Source organism: Hippocampus bargibanti, linkage group LG06 (genome assembly GCF_051943395.1).
Source record: "Hippocampus bargibanti isolate YZ-2025 linkage group LG06, ASM5194339v1, whole genome shotgun sequence".
Classification (NCBI taxonomy): Eukaryota; Metazoa; Chordata; class Actinopteri; order Syngnathiformes; family Syngnathidae; genus Hippocampus; species Hippocampus bargibanti.
In genome coordinates, this window is record NC_142739.1 from 25424563 (window position 1) to 25441810 (window position 17248).

Here is a 17248-nt window from a genome sequence, read left to right on the forward strand (position 1 = left end):
TTTCCTTTCCTCTTACTTTCACCACTTTGCTGCTGTGAAATGTAAATTTCACCACTGCGAGACGAATAAAGGCTAATCCAATCCGATCCAATCTTGACAGCAAGGAACTATTGTGCATTGAGTTGAGGAATTTCATTTCGTTAAAGATACTGTTTTGCCACCATCTTGTGGCATCTTGTAGTCATGAGCTATGTTGGAGTTAGTTGAGTGTTTTCTTTTAAGTAAAAGTGATGTATTCACATCTTATTGTGATATTTTTGGAGGCAGCGAACTGTTGAAGTGAATTTGGGAGTTTCATTAAGGAAAAATGGTGCTTTGGCACCATCTTGTTTCTAAAGAGATGTGTTGAAGGAGTTAATGAGTTTCACTAAGACAAAAATAGTGTTTTGGCATTGTCAAGTGTATCCTGTGTAGTTTGTGCTGTTTTCAAGAGGGCTTATTTTTTCACGATGTAGGACAAATAAAGTGATACAACCGGAAAGTGTCATATGAATCGTACATGTATGTAATATCCACATGGGAGGTGTCACGTGACATGCCGGCAGGAGCACGTGTGTGTTGACGTATGGCAGCACTGATGAGACTTTATGTCCAATACTAAAAAATATAATGACAATGATGTGTCTGATATCTCATTTTACATTTAAATAAACAAGTGTTGTCAAAGCCATATAACATATCGACAACTAGACAGAATCATCGCAAAATATGAGGACGATTGATTGTGCGCCGGATTGATAACATCGTGTAATTATGAGCGTAATATTTACTATTATGGTGAACAAACGTATCTTTTCTGAGCATCTCATTTCCTCCCATTTGTTATTTATCTTTATCTTTTCTTTTTGTCGTGGCTGTCTCATTTCCTCCCGTTGACCCTCCTCCAGTCCAGTCCCTCCCTTGCTTGCTTGCTTGGCTTCCTCCTGGTTTGCTGCTGCCGCTGCGTCTGCTGCCTCTTTAACGTTGTGTTTGTGTTTGCTTGCCGCACTTCTTGTCTCGCTCGCGTCTGCGAGAGAAGACAAATGGAGACAGAGGACATACAATTTGTCTCCACTTGACGCCACCGTCATTCATTCATTCATTCATTCATTCATTCATTCATTTTGTCATTCACTCCTGGACACATTTTTTTGGGTTTGTTTTGAGGCTCCTCTGTTGCTTGCCTGGTTGGATTTTCATTTTATTTGTTTAGTTTGTGTGTGTTTTTGTCTCTGATCTACAAGTTGTGTGAAAACAACACATGGAAATGATTTGGCGCCAATTTCAGTAATAATTTCAAGTGGGTTTGAGTGAGTGAGGAGTGCAAGTGGTTCACTTTTGCCAGCTTCGGACACTTTGAACGATTCTTTTTTTATTTTGTATTTTTTTTATCCCATGTATTTTTAAGGTAATGGAGGATAATGTTATTTTTGTTTTTTATAAATATCAATACACATAGTTTTTGGGTTTGACGTCCTTTTGGCAGACTTCTGTTGTTAGCTTGTTCGTGTGCTAGCTAAAAAAACTAAATCAACAAAAGTGAAAAACACGATGATGCAAGACCACACACTTTGAGGTAAGAACAAAATATTTTATATGATATATTTAATTGTAAAACATGAAGTGACATAAAAGTTCTTAATGGATATTGTTCTCCTTTTAAGGTGCACTTAGTTATCAACGAAGGCTCATAACTCGAAAAACATCCAAAACATTTTGTCATTTGAATCGTTCCAGACTTAAAAATCACTGTCGTTTGTGTTAGACACTAGCCACATACGGTATGTCCTAATTTGGTTCATTTCAATATTTTTCAAAAATGCTCGAGATGAAATAGAAATGTGACAAAAAAATCTACAGCAAGATATCATCAGAAAGTGTTGAAAGTATGGAAAAAATGTTCAAATTGTATCAATGTCTTAACCCTCATATTATGTTACGGTTTCAATTTTACCCATTTCAATTTTTGTGTTGACTAAAACACTGGATATCTATTGTTTTTCCTTTCTCCAAAACAATTGTAAAATACTCCAATGTTGTCTCTATTTTCAAGTATGTTTATAACACCTCAGAAACAGTTGTTGCTGATGTCACCTATTATTTGGCTGTTTTGTGTGGATTTTTACATACGGCTAAAAATGACCCGAAACATAATCAACATGATTTTTTTTCAACATGAGGGTTAAGAATTAAAGAGTTCTGCAAAATTAAAGGCTTAAAAAACAGGCAAAAATGTCATTAACTTTCTATCTTGTTGCAATAGAATGTCCTTGAACTGAGCGTGTCTACGAAACTGTGTGTGGCTGTTTGGGGATCGTCCTAAATCAGAGCAAAGAGAAGCATTTTGTGTTAAGATTAACTTGGGCAACCACTCCGTCTGCCATAAAACCATCTCCGCAGTGCGACCCCAATCTGCATGTTGTTTGTTTGGCTACCAGAGTTTCCTCACACCATTGTTGGCAACTGACACTGAGTTTATTCCGGTGGATGGCTTTCCTGTGCACCCCCCTTTAATCAAGTTTAGGTGACAGATATTTTGGCAGTGTATCATGTTCTTTAGCGCTGTTCAAATTGGATGTAACTTCATTTGCAGGTCCCTTAAAAAGAGCAACATTTGGTCGGGATGGATCAATATAATTATTGCAGCGAGCTATCAACTTTTTGGGGGCAATATTAATTGAAATACCACATGACAATCATCGACTTGAAAATGAGACAACAGAACAAATTCCACTATAAATAGACAAAGAAAATGACAATTTTTAATAACCCGGAACAAAATGTACTGAAATTAGTGGAAAGCAAACCTGAGCGAAATAACATCAATGAAAAATATCCAAACAACTCCGTTGCCACATATCTTCTACATAACATCATTTTTGTTTTCATCCAAGCCACCTGTCAAGATGAATTAGGACCAAAATGTAATATTGAGAATGTGATGACCTTTTTTTGCATGACCTCGGGAATCGAATGGCTCTCATTATTCAAAATGAACTTATTAATTAGTCCATTCACTCATGAACCTTTTGAACGGCTCATTAACTGCGGGACATTTGCACTTACCGTGCTTGGACAGCATCAGTCTGCCAGGTTTATGTTGCTAACCCTTTGTGATGAGTTTTGATATGTGATGACACACTTGGAGATCTTTCCCGAGATTTGTGAGAAACCATTTAGGTGACATTTAGAAGATACAGTGATACATCAGCTCAATTAGTTCCCAGAAAGTGTATGTAAGGTGAAAGGTTCGTCTGCCGAACATTTATTTCCCATAAGAAACCATTGAAAATGAGAATAATCTGTTCCCAGGTCCCCATAAAACACAATTTTCTTCTAAATAAGCCTTAAAAATACACAAAATATATCTTATTTTATGTATAATAAATGTAATTTAATTAAAGAAATAAACTGTACTATATAATAAAGTCGTTAGCATACTGGTACTGGGACGCTAAGTCACCCAAACGCACACCTTGTTCGTGGTTTTTGATGATCTCCTTCTTCTGCTTGACCGTAATTTTCTTTTGTGTCCTCTTTGGCTTAACACTAGCCCGCGGTGGGGTCTTTTTCAGTTCTATAGTAGCGCCACTTGATAACAAACTGCGTCTGCACTCAAAGAAAACTAGTCCGCCAGCCACAGTGGCGCTGTTTGACCGTGTGGTTTTGAGGTTCATCCGCCGAAAACTAGTCCGCCAGCTCTGTGGTTTGGTTCGTCCGCCGAAAACTAGTTCGTTAGCCAAGACTATATGCTCGCAAATTTAATGTTAGTGAGCTGAAACGTTTGTGAGGTAAAGCCAAGGTATCACTATACTTTGAGTCATTTAAGTTTTTTATTTCTTGTAGCGACAGGTATATTGATTAAAATTCCGAGCTAGCATGAACCCAGTCCCTGATGAAATTAAAGACCCCCCCCCCTGATTTAAACTTTCGACATTATATTGCAAGAAATTGAGACCGACCTTTAGAGGTATTTATGAGATTTGTTTGGCTCTATTGAGGAGTAACCTTAGGATTCATTTTATGTTCGCATGGGGATGTGAGTTATTTTCTGAGACATTTCCAGATATTTATGGGGGTTGTGAGGATAAATTTACATTTAATGTGGTTTGTGTTGAGACATTTATGGGACATTGAGGAAAACTTTGAGCGGTGGTTTGTGAGCAGAGATCTCGCAGACGTTTCAGAGTCGGATGTATAGAGTGTTAGCTTCGTGTCGATGCATTTTAGGATGTTTGCTTTGGTATGTTTAGGAGTCGACATTATTCCAGGCCTATATATTTTATGAGACGTTTGGACATATTTCTGAAGTTTGTGTAGCTATATTTAGGACTTTTTAGAAGACATTGAGGAAATCTTTTCAGAGATATTTTTGTGCTAAGGGACCATTCATATATGTTTCGACATAACTCTTAAAATGCTGTATGGACCAGGGCTAGGCGATATGGCGGCAAAATTTATTAGGAGACAAGTCAGAGAGAGAGAGGGAGAGACAGACAGACATACAGAGAAAGAGAGAGAGCCAGACTGACAGAAAGAGATTGACAGACAGCAAGAGAGAGAGACACAGCGAAAGAGATTGACAGACAGACAGAAAGAGAGAGAGAAAGAGACAGACAGAGATGGACAGACAGAGAAAGAGATTGACAGACAGACAGAAACAGAGAGAGAGTCAGATTGATAGACAGAGAGAGAAAGAAAGACAGACAGAAGGACAGAGAGAGAGCGAGAGAGACAGACAGAAAGAGATTGACAGATAGACAGACAGAGAAAGAGATTGACAGATAGACAGACAGAGAAAGAGATTGACAGACAGACCGAGAAAGAGATAGACAGACACGGAGAAAGGAGAGACAGACAGAAAGAGATTGACAGACAGACAGACAGACAAACAGAGATTGACAGACCGAAAGACACCGAGAGAGAAACAGAGAAAGACATGACAGAGAGAGAGCGAGAGAGACAGACGGAAAGAGATTGGCAGATAGACAGACAGAGAAAGAGATTGACAGACAGATAGACAGACAAAGAGATTGACAGACAGAAAGACAGCAAGAAAGAGAAACAGACAGACAGACAGAGAGAGACGGAGACAGACAGACAGACATTGAGAGGCAGACAGACTATTTTTAAAACCTCATAAAAATCTCTAAAACCTATCAAAAAGGTTAAAGGTTAACTTCAATAAAACACAACCGCCCAGAGGGGAAAAATGGCACTCAAATTGTGCATAATGCCGTCTTTTCTTCTTCATTTTCATTTAAAGAAAAATATTTTGTAATTATATTGAGCGCAATTAGCATTGATTTTACTTCGCTGTCTGTTGCGATATTTATTGATCTTGAATGATTTCCCAGCCCGAGAATGAAGTCATTAAACCTGCTCATGATCTCTGAAAAACATCTCTGAAATGTCTCAACAGAAACCTTCTGCATATCTCCTCAGGTCTCATAAAAGTATCCAAAATGCACTAGGGTCCATAAACGACGTTTTGATATGTTTTATGAAGCATTTTGTAATCTTGATGAACTTTTCTTGGAGCCGTTTCGGGAGATTTGTGAAAACAAAACAAAAAAAAAACATGTAGCAGACTTTCTCGGGATATATTTGGAGCTATTCCTGGCTTTGATGAGATGTTTTTTTTTCATGCGTGAGATGTTTTGTAAATGTTTTCTGTGCCATTTTACGAGTCCATGGGGTGTTCTCAGGGTCATCAAGATGGGCCCCCGCACCAGACCCAAGAAGCCCCCATCCCACCACCGTGTCGTCACCCTGCTTCTCCTGCTCCTGGCGCTGTTGTTGCACCCGGAGCGGAACCTCTGCAGTCGTCAGCGACGGCAAAACGTAACGCTGGCCATCATCCTCCCAGAGAAGAACACAACCTACCCGTGGGCGTGGCCGCGCGTAGGCCCCGCCCTGTTACGGGCGTTCCAACGGGTCAACGATGACCCCACCCTATTGCCCGGCGTCCACCTGAACTACGTGTTCAAGAGCAGCGAGGACATTCATGGCGTCTGCTCCGAGTCGGTGGCGCCGCTAATGGCGGTCGACATGAAGATGGTTCACGACCCCTGGGCCTTCATCGGACCGGGTTGCTCGTACACATCGTCACCCGTGGGCTTGTTCACCACCCACTGGGGCGTCCCCATGGTGACGGCGGGAGCCCCCGCCGTGGCCTTCTACGGCGACATCTACCCGTCCATCACTAACACGGGCCCCACCCACAAGAAACTGGGCAAATTTGCCCTGCGCATCTGCCAGCGCTTTGGCTGGCGCCGTCACGTCCTGCTGATGTTCAACGACAACAAGGTGGACGACCGCCCGTGCTACTTCGCCGTGGAGGGTCTGTACGACGTGCTCAAGATGATCAACATCACGCTAGAGGACAGCGTCTTTGAAGAGAACCGCCCCCATGTTGACTACGCGCAAATACTCGCCGACATACAAAACGAGAGCAGAGGTCAGTAGATCCGCCGCTTCTGGAGTCGATGTTTAACTCATTCACTGCCATTTCCGAATTTGTTCAGGTTTTGGTTGTTCTTACGGGAGGGTGCTGATAAAGCGCTGGTCAGACCTCTGGCAATGTTTTTTTTTTCCCTTCCACGGGTGGGCAGCATTTCCCTTTTGTCCATGTTAGTGATTTGTTACAGCTTCAACTCTTGTTAAAGCGTAATATGTATGGATTGTGTTGTATTTTCTACAGCCGCCCCCATTTCAAGCTCAGATAACTCAAGACCCATTTGATTTAGGAATTAACTTTTTTTATCTGATGAATCGAGTGGCTAAGGTTTCTAACACTGTATTGAATGTTTATGTAGTCGGAAAACTCAATATTCTATGGGTCCTGGAATTTGAGTGAAAATGACAAAAACCCTGGCACTGGCAGTGAATGAGTTAACTGTGACAATTTTGCCCAAAATTGAACCCCCCCCCCCCCAGCTCCTTCTCCATGGCTTCAGCATCTTCTCAGCTGGTCTTGTCGTTCTGCTTGTGTTTGTTAATCTTGTACTTGCTTGTTAGCAAATAGGGACTTTTCCAGCGGCGGATCTTCCGCTATAGTTTCAGCAGGGTGCATGTAAATCCGAAATTACGCGGCAAATGATTGAAAGTTCGTGGCTTCAAACCGTAATCTTGAAAAGGTGGGTATTTGGATTGGATTCACCTTTATTCGTCTCGCAATGGAGAAATTGACATTTCACAGCAGCATAGTGGTGAAAGTAACAGGAAATGAAAGGAAGAAATAGAAAAACAAAATACAGGAGCCGCTGTAAAGGCAGCCACTGTCGGGGCGCAATCTTGAAGTAAAAAAAAACATCCATCCATTTTCCGTACCGCTTATTCTTCAAAACAAAAAAACAAATACTATGACAACACAAAGACACAGGGTCATGAATTCTTCAGCACTTGCTCTTTGTGACTTGAAGCAGTTCTAGATGAAAGAGGAGGATCAAAGAGTCCTTTTCACCAGTGGATCATGGTGAAATGTGCACGTCTGCTACAAGCTAAATGTCGAAAGCAAACACGAAGCTGTAACATCCATTGACAAAAAGAGATTGTCTCACATTTCCTATCCCACGTAAATCCGCTTCAATTCCAAGCCGCGACAGTTCCACATATTCATCGGCGCTCTGCGCTGATGCTCCTTTCTTCTCGTCGCGGGCTCATCAAGCCACGCATCCATCCAGCCGCATTTGTTTGGGTGTGCCTGTTTCTTAAAAAGATGTTTGGCAGAAATATCACAAATTCCACTAATGGGGGCGGGGGAAAGTTGTGATTATTTGCTTTTTTAAAATATTTTTCTTCTGAGAAACAATGATGAAAATCAGTTATGGGAGCTTGTTGACAAAAGTCTGAGTTTTTATTTTAAGTTCATATCACCCCGCCTGAATTTTCTAGAAAGATTTCAACAACAAGCAAAACAAGACGTTTTATCATAAATCAACGAGAAAATTCCTTCCTCAATCTTACGGCGATCACGGTTGCTGCACATACACACACGCACACACACACACAAACACACACAAACACGGACACGCGCGCGCACACACACACACACACACACACACACACACACACACACACACACACACACACACACACACACACACACACACACACACACACTACGCGCCACCTTATTGACAACAACACCCGTTAACTGGTGCACACCGCCATTAGCGTCCATGTTTGCCGCAGGGCAGCTGCAGTGGAAACATGAGACGCCCCCCCTCCTTCAACCCTTCACCCGCCACCCCACTTTCCCTATTAGATCGATGTCAGACGGCAGCTTGGACTGCTTTTTTTTATCCACTTCAAGGTACTGCGGGAACGCTTGCTACCATGTCAGCTTGGCTCACGATTGCAAAAATCTAAGAAAAACATTTTCGGAAGAATTGATTGATGAGGCGACTTTCAAACCAGTTGAAGCCTCTGTCCAAGATAAATCAAACTGCTACAAAACAAACAAAGAGCTGCGGCACTAACTAACTAACTAACTAACTAACTAACTAACTAACTAACTAACTAACTAACTAACTAACTAAACACATAAATACATACATAAATAAATACATAAATACACAAATAAATACATAAATACACACATAATTTCACACATAAATTCACAAATAAATGCATAAATAAATGAATAGATAGATAGATAGATAGATTAATAAATAGATGAATAGATAAATGAATAGATAAGTAAATAAATAAATGAACGCATGAATGAACGAATAAATCAGTCAATACATCGATCATTACATAAATAAATAGACAAATGAATATACAAATAAATATACAAAACATACATAAATACATAGACAAATAAATAAAAACAAAATTAGCTAAATAAATAAATAGGAAAACTTTGCAATAGCCAATAGATCTTTTTTTTTTCTTTTTTAAGAGGGGATTTTTCTTTCTGTATGTTGAACCCTCATAAATGAAAAATATGTTTCACCTAATATTGGAATTTTGTGGTTTCATTTCAGTTTTTAAAAATCATATTTTGTATATTTCTTTCAATTATAGTTTCGGTTGCAAGGCGAGATATTTTTCTTCTTTTTTGAGAACTTTTTTTCTTTTTTTTGTTGTATGTTGAGCCCTCATAAATGTAAAATATCATTCACGAATTAGAAGAATTTGCGGTTTAGTTTCAATTTTTAAAAATAATATTTTTGAGCTTTCTAAGTTTGATATTTTTACTTACAAGCATTGATTTTTTTTTTCCAATATACATCAACTTTGTCAAACGTGTACTGTTTTTCAATTTGAAATTTAGCATGTGAAATATTAACTTGAATTTTAGGACTACATAAACCTTCACCTCAGCGTAAGAAACCTTAGACTCTCTTCTTTTGTCAGAAAAAAAAGTTAATTTCTAAGTTATATGGGTCTAAGTTATCTGAGCTTGAAATGGGGGAGGCTGTACAAAATACAATGCAATACATATTGATTTATACCGCGCTTTCACAACAGCTGAAGCTGTAACAAAGCGCTAAAATGGACAAAAGGGAAATGCTAGCCCCTCGTGAAAAGGGGAATAAACATTGCCAGTGGTCTGGCCAGTACTTTATTGGCACCCCCTGCAAGAAAAACCAAACCCGAACAAATTCGGGAATGGTGCTCCAGTCACACTTTTCAATTGCCGAATAAATTCGGAAATGGCAGTGAATGAGTTAATAACAACAGACATACAATTGTCTTATTTTTTCATCAACACATTAGCTTCTATGATTTCACATCATTTGAATGTTGTTTGGTCTTTTTTTTTTGTCTTTGAAGCTTTTCATCAAGCGTTTGACAAGCGTCAATGCAAGCAAACTATATCACTGATGTATTTCGGCTCCAAAAAAATGCACCCGAGCCTTCGATTGGGCACCGTGTGGGTTTGCGTGCGCGCGCATTCCCAGCCGCCTCCCAAACAGGACATTCATTAACCGAGGTCAGCAACCTGCGGCCTTATAAGGAAACTGCGGCGTGCCTATCAGATGTACAGCTATTTCCTGACAAACACGCTCATTCCACTCGCCCGCTTTTCTCGCCACCGTCTTAACATTTGATTGTTATTTTCATCAAACGCGCAACATTTTAACTCCCGGCGTCGCTTTTACGAGTTGATCGAGCAGCGAAGGCTGCGGGGAGGGTTCGCTAAATTCTAAAATGAGCTAGTGTGAATAAAATTCAGCTTGCGAGATCTAAATTTAGACTATGCGCTTCATTAATGCACAGCCAGATGTTAGCGGGTGACAAGCCTTTACATACACACACACACACACACACACACACACACACACACACACACACACACACACACACACACACACACACACACACACACATATCCAGCTTTCCGTCATCACGTGAAGACAACCAGTGATCACATTTGGCGGAAAGATGACAAAATGAGGTACAATGGCAAGACGTGCTTTTTCATTTTGGCTTCTGTAGCGTATGACATCACAGCAGCTGCTTTGAATGGAGATTCTAAAAGCTGCTTTGCATAAACGAGCCCCCCAATGTATTTATTTTTTTTGCAACAGATCGGGGGCAATCAGGACCGGCTGTGCTGCTGATTTCAAAAAGTTATCGTTGTCCCTAATAACGCTTTAGACAGTGCCTTGCAAAAGTATTCGGCTCCCTTGAATCTAGCAACCTTTCGCCACATTGCAGGCTTCAAACATAAAGGTATGAAATATTTTTTTTTGTCAAAAATCAACAAGTGGGACACAATCGTGAAGTGGAACAACATTTATTGGATAATTTAAACTTTTTTTAAATTAAACCATTTAATTATTTAGTCATTCATTTATTTAATTATTTATTTAACTGGTGTTTATTTCTTTATTTGTGTATTTCTTTATTTTATTTATTTAGCTATACGTCTGTGTAAGCTCTCAGTCGTACAGGAGTGGTCCATCGATGAGAAGGTTTCTTCAGCCGTCATCTGTACAAATTTGAAGGTTTCGGACGTTTCGCCTCCTATCCAAGAGGCTTCGTCAGCGAACTAAAGTCTGACTGGTCGCATCGGCCCTATTTATATATCCCTAATGTCCAGACATGGCGGCAGAGGACCACTCCCTGTGGCCCCACTGATTGTTCCTACATTCCTGACTAACGACTGGCCTATTTGCCCCACTCCCACCGGTATCACCTCAACAGCATTACGAATGTTGCCTAACCTGTTTTGCCTAAGCAGGCTATTGTATGAACGATCCAAATTGAACCTCACCCCACCAGACCGGTCGGTTTAATGAAGGATTTTGTTGTTTTATAAGAATCGCTTCTTTTACCCCCCTTTCAAACCATCAATGTTCTTTCGCTAAGATTTTAACCTCATTGTCGTCAAATGAGTGGTTGCTAGCTTTTAGGTGCAAGTGTACTGCCGATTGAGGCCCACTTGTATTATCCCTGCGATGTTGATAGTCTTTTTTTGAGAATTTGTTGAGTCTCCCCAATATACTGCTCTTTACAATTTTCATTCTTACAATGTATGGAATAAACTACATTACTTTGTTTTTCATTTGGTAGCCTCTTTTGGATGCACTAATTTTTCCCTTAACATGTTTATCGGTTTGAAATAAGTAGGAATTTTGTGTTGCCAAAGGACTCTTTGTAATTTTTCAGAAACTACTGCAATGTAAGGTACTGCGACTCTTCTCCTTTTTGTATCTTGAGAATTTTTGGTTTCATTCCCTATTCTTATAAAACAACAAAATCCTTCATTAAACCTATGCATGTGTCGTCTGTTATGGCCCATGTCATTTTTTTTATATTTTCAGAAAAAAAAAACTTTTAGGACACACATTGATATTTTTTTCTTGTTTATTTTTTCCTGTTGCTCACACTTTCATCCATTCGGTTCAACAACATCAAATTTAAAAAAATACCTCTGTGTGTTATATGTTTCTTCTTGTCTTCCAGTAATATTTGGCAATTATACTTTGGATTGAATTAGCCTTTATTCGTCTGGCAGTGGAGAAATTTACATTCCACAGCAGCAAAGTGAGGAAAGGAAAGGAAAAAGTAGAAAAACAAAATATAGAAGCTGCTGTAAAGGCAGCCATTTTGGCGGTGACATCTTGAAAACAACAACAAAAAACTCAATACCAAATGTGACACAACACAAAAGACATTCAATATGAAGCACTTTGTGCACCGTCTGTTGTATGAAGAAATTCTAGATGAGAGAGGAGAGGATAAAAGCGTCCTTTTCACCAGTGGATCTAAATACTAAATGTTGAAATCAAACATGACGCTGTAGCATCCATTGACGAAAAAAGATTGTCTCACATCTCCTGTCCTCTGTAAATCCGCTTCAATTCCAAGCCGCAACTGTTCCACAGTTGCAATTTCTGGCAAACAAAATCTCATTTCCGGCTGGCACTCATCTTTGTGTGACGTATGTGCAATTGACAAAAATTGTGCATAAATAAAATTATTTTTTGGATGGAACCATGAAGATAGGATTCGAACTGACAGACAAATAAGAATCCAGTATTTTATTTCTTTTTCAAGTGAAACTGATCCCGCTAAGATGGCGAGTGTTGACACATGTAGCATGAAGAGGAGCTCACGTAATTCACGTTTGTTTCGAGGGGGATTGGGGGGGGGGTACGCTCTAGCTTCCAATGTTTTAGCCGTGTGCGTCCATGCATGTGTGCGTACATGGCCGCTATTACTGCTGATTTCCTGCCAGTGGAACAATAGAGGCGCTGGAACAGGAACAGCAGCAGCACTCATGACGCCGCTCCAGAGACTTCCTGACGCATGATAGGAAAACGAGACACAGCATACACGCACTACCGAAACCAACTCTATCACGCACCAACTACACAACAAACACCACAAGGACATTCACTAAACGTGTTATTCAACACACACTAAAGGGGCGGTGACTCCAGTGAATTAAGCCACATCTTAATAAGAACATCATGTTGTGAAATAATCCACAAAAAAAAACAAGATGAGAAACAGGATGTGGTATATTTGAGGTTGGAGAAACACACTTAGCTTGATCTTCCATTACACTTCCAAACAAGTCTAATATCTCACTTCCTCATTTGTGTGTGTGTGTGTGTGTGTGTGTGTGTGTATTCCTTAGTGATGTTCGTGTGCTGCTCCCCTGACGTGTTCAGGAATCTGATGGTGCACTTCCGCCGGGCCGACCTTCCCCACGAGCAATACGTCTTCTTTTTCATCGACGTGTTTGGCGAGAGCCTCAAGTCGAAACATCAGCAGCCATGGGCACGCGGCGACAGCGACGACTCCGTGGCTAGGAAGGCCTTCCAGGTAGCCCCCCCGAAGCCACCCAAATCTCCTCCCACTACCATTTCAACATGTTTGGTAATGATGTCTCTCATACATGATGTTTGTCACGCTTTGCAAGGTGGTGGACCCCCAAAAAAAAATTATTAAATTGCATTCAAGTCGGCAGGAACAAAATCTCAAACAACAAAGTCATCAGAACAAAAATGTCCAAAGTAGCAAACAAAACCATGAGTAACACATTATGAGACGAAACGAATCTGACAGGGTGAAACAAACAATGACCTGACACTGAATGGTCGTGCCAGAAGTCCTTTTAACTGCCATTTATGAAAACGACCAACACCTGTGCAGCTGCAGGCGGGGGCCCTACAGTGCCACCCATTGGCCCTCAACCAAAACGTGACAATGTTGACCCCATGGCGTGTGTTACGTGGCGTTGTGTCATTTTCTTGAAGACATGTGTCTCATGTCGACCGGATAATGTGTCTCACATGTGTTGTTGCCATGTTGACACGACACACGTCATCCGTGTTATTTTGAAGAATGATGTGTCGGGCTTTATGCTGTCATAATCATGTTTCGTTTATGGTGTTATGAAAAGTTGTCGTTAGCGTGTTCCGAACATGTGTCAATGCATGTTACGCAGAATGTTTCATGTACGTGTTGTTCACAGACCAAGTGTCACGCTTGCTATTCTGACCAATACAATCGAATACATATTGATTTATATAGTGCTTTCACAACAGCTGAAGCTGAAACAAAGCACTTAACATGGACAACTATCATATATATAGGAAATAAAGCAGTCACAAAGATACAAGAAAGCACCAGGGAGTAAAAGAATGACATCTGTCATACATGTTAACAAGGTGTCATGTGTATTATGTCATTGAGAGGATGACGTGTGTCATGCGTGTTGGTGAAATGATAAAATGGCGGCTTATTTCATACACGTAACTAATATGTCACGTGTTGGCGTCTTTGATACAGCGATGTGTGACAAACATGTTGACGTCACGACACGTGTCAGAGGCGTTCTGACAGGACGCCGAGCGTCATACACCTTGTAGACGTGACATATATCTCACGCGTTGTCCACTTGATGACATGTCCTCTGTATCGTTGTCTCGTTGACATGATGTGTGACACGCTAACATCATAGCGTGTGTCACATGTCGTTTATTTCTTTATCCTACGCCCCATCACACGTATTGTCTCATCACGCTCACACGATGTACCTGTTCCATCACAGACATAATGACTTGCTTTTTTTTTCTTTCTTCAGAGTGTGAAGATCCTCACATATCGAGAGCCTCAGAACACCGAGTACAAGGACTTTGTCGAGAACCTGAAGTTGGACGCCAAGAGGATGTTCAACTACACCATCGACGACTCGCTGGTCAGTGTGGACACGCACGTAGGCACAAATAAAAATAGACCTTCCACTCGGCGCTAAAGGCTAAGCTAACATGCGCTCATTTCCATCCAAATGTCGCACTCATCTTGACAAGCGGCCCGCTATCAGCCACTTTGCTCTATGCAGCAATACACGTAATCACATTACTGCACTACCCTGTGTCCCTTATCACACACACCCTTTGTCTGTGTGTGTGTTTCTGTGTGTTTGCGTGTGTGTGTGTGTGTGTGTGTGCATGAGCAGTTTGTGGGGCTGCTTGTAAAGCTAGTTAATCAGTAGCAGACAGCTGAGAGACACTAATGAGCTTAGCTCTGCCTCACACACACCCATAGACGCACACACTCACACACACACACACACGCACACGCACACACACACACACACACACACTCTCAGCGAACGCAATAAATGTCAGCAAACACTAAGTCATCTTTGAGTGGTAATTGTGTATTTGCGTTGTATATTCTCACGTGTCGTCAAAATCCGAGCAGACTTCGATTTTGAAATATACAACAAATAAGGCGCGATAGGCTTCAGGCTAGTCGAAATAATCCTGCCTGGGTCCTACCATGCGCTTTTGACAGAAATTGCTGAATCATGTGACAACTGAAAATTTCACTTTAAGACGAACGAATCAAAAACAAAAAGCAGGCTAAGTAAGTTTTTTTAGGGAAAATGTTTGACCACTTCCAGATGTTTTTACTATATTTCAACATACTGACAGTCGTTTCCTGACATGGATGTACTATTGGTTAAAGGACAACCGACACCATATTTTTGTTTCCTAACTGACATCAGAAAAATGTTTTATAGCATCTAAAGTACCCAAAACACGCAGGCTGATATTTTTAGTCAAATGCAATACACCAATAAAAATGACTTAAAGTGTCCCAAAACTGCTTCAAAATGACCTTGGAAATGGTGAGTTTCAGAAGGTCCCGCCCCCTTGTTCGTGACATCACCCCAGGATACCCCAGACACAAAACAATGGCTTCAGAGAGTTCAGATTCGGAGAAGATGGTTTCTTGTTACTCATCCAGTTATGAATATGATTCAAATAGTTCTGAAGAGGAAAGCATAAATGTTTGCAATCGATCAAAGAAGTCCTTCCGTATCAATTCGCGCCGTCAGGACTCCAATGTAGCGTCCCAGAAAATGCAGAAAATGGCGCCCAAACTCCATTGGAAATGGGCTGATTGGTCTCCTGGGAATTTGTATCAACTAGTATCAAAGAGTAGTCTGGGTGCAACACACAACGATTCACCATCGCATTATTTATGTGTTTTCCTTCTAATTTCGCCATAAACATGAAGTTTTCAGACCAAAAAAAGTACCCAAAATGCATTGTTCGATGATTGATTGATATGATTCAAATAGTTCTGAAGAGGAAAGCATAAATGTTTGCAATCGATTAAAGAAGCCCTTCTGTATCAATTCGAGCTGTCTGGACTCCAATGTAGCTCCCAGAAAATGCAGGATGGCACACAAGCTCCGTTGGAAAGGGGCTGATTTGTCTGCTGAGAATGTGTTGGTGCGACACACAACGATTCACCATCGCGTTATTCATGTGTTTTTCCTTCTAATTTCACCATCAACACGGATCAACACGAAGTTTTCAGACCAAACAAAGTACCCAAAATGCATTGTGTGTCACTTTCTCGGTCAGGGGCGTTCCTGACGTGACGTCACGTCAGGCATCATCATCAACTTGAGAACAAGACTTCCTGAATATTCAGCGCGAGTCTTAAAACGTAAAATATAGCTATATGCGGTGGAATCTTTGTAAAATGTGCTCAGTAGAAATCATTTGAAGTGATTTTACAAATTATGGACACAATTTGACACAATTTGTCCAGAGGTGTCAATTTGTCCTTTAAGCATATTTTTCATGATGGTGCTGTGGAGGAGGTTCTCTCGCTCAGCTTGGCTAGACCGAAATGAAAATAAGCAAACCGATGCCGACATTGGATTCCTATTTTGTTTGCAAACAGCACAGCTTTTGAGTAGAAGATCAAGATTAATTGGTGAATCGAACATAAATTAGAATTGACGTGACAGTGATCGTAATCCCACAACACGCAAGCGCCGCCAGTGCAAATTGTTTGCATGACAACATTTTTTGCTGTTCCAGATGAACATCATCGCAGGAGGGTTCTACGACGGCCTGATGCTCTACTCGCATGCGCTCAACGAAACCATGAGTACTTCCGGCACGCGGCCTCCGGGGGGAGTGGTCACCCATCAGATGTGGAACCGAACCTTTCAAGGTCCGTTTGACTTTCATCATTTTGAACAAACACATTCTCTTTTTTCAAGCACCTGTGTGCAAATGTTTTGTCTTTATCTTTTTTTTTAATTCACTAAAATGAAGAAATATAAATATTACAACGTCATTTAACACATTCGCTGCCATTACCAAATTTATTCAGGAATTGAAAAATGTGACGAGAAGCGCCATTCCCGAATTTGTTCAGGCATTGGTTTTTCTTGCTGGGTGCCGATAAAGCACTGATCAGACCTCTGGCAATGTTTTTCCCTTCTACAAGGTGGCAGCATTTGCCTTTTGTCCATGTTCGCGCT

General features: G+C 40.7%; 1 protein-coding gene across 2 annotated transcripts in view; it reads left to right on the plus strand.

Moving 5' to 3' along the window:
* Positions 1-955: 955 nt before the first annotated feature.
* The window catches only part of npr1b (natriuretic peptide receptor 1b), a 33738-nt gene continuing 17445 nt past the window's right edge, over positions 956-17248 (plus strand). For both annotated transcript variants that reach the window (XM_088998198.1, XM_088998197.1), the window contains exons 1-5: positions 956-1555; positions 5688-6439; positions 13085-13272; positions 14537-14650; positions 16800-16935. In XM_088998198.1, coding sequence (XP_088854324.1) covers positions 5698-6439; positions 13085-13272; positions 14537-14650; positions 16800-16935 — 1180 coding nt within the window. In that variant the 5' untranslated portion in view covers positions 956-1555; positions 5688-5697. The remainder of the gene's footprint in view (positions 1556-5687; positions 6440-13084; positions 13273-14536; positions 14651-16799; positions 16936-17248) is intronic.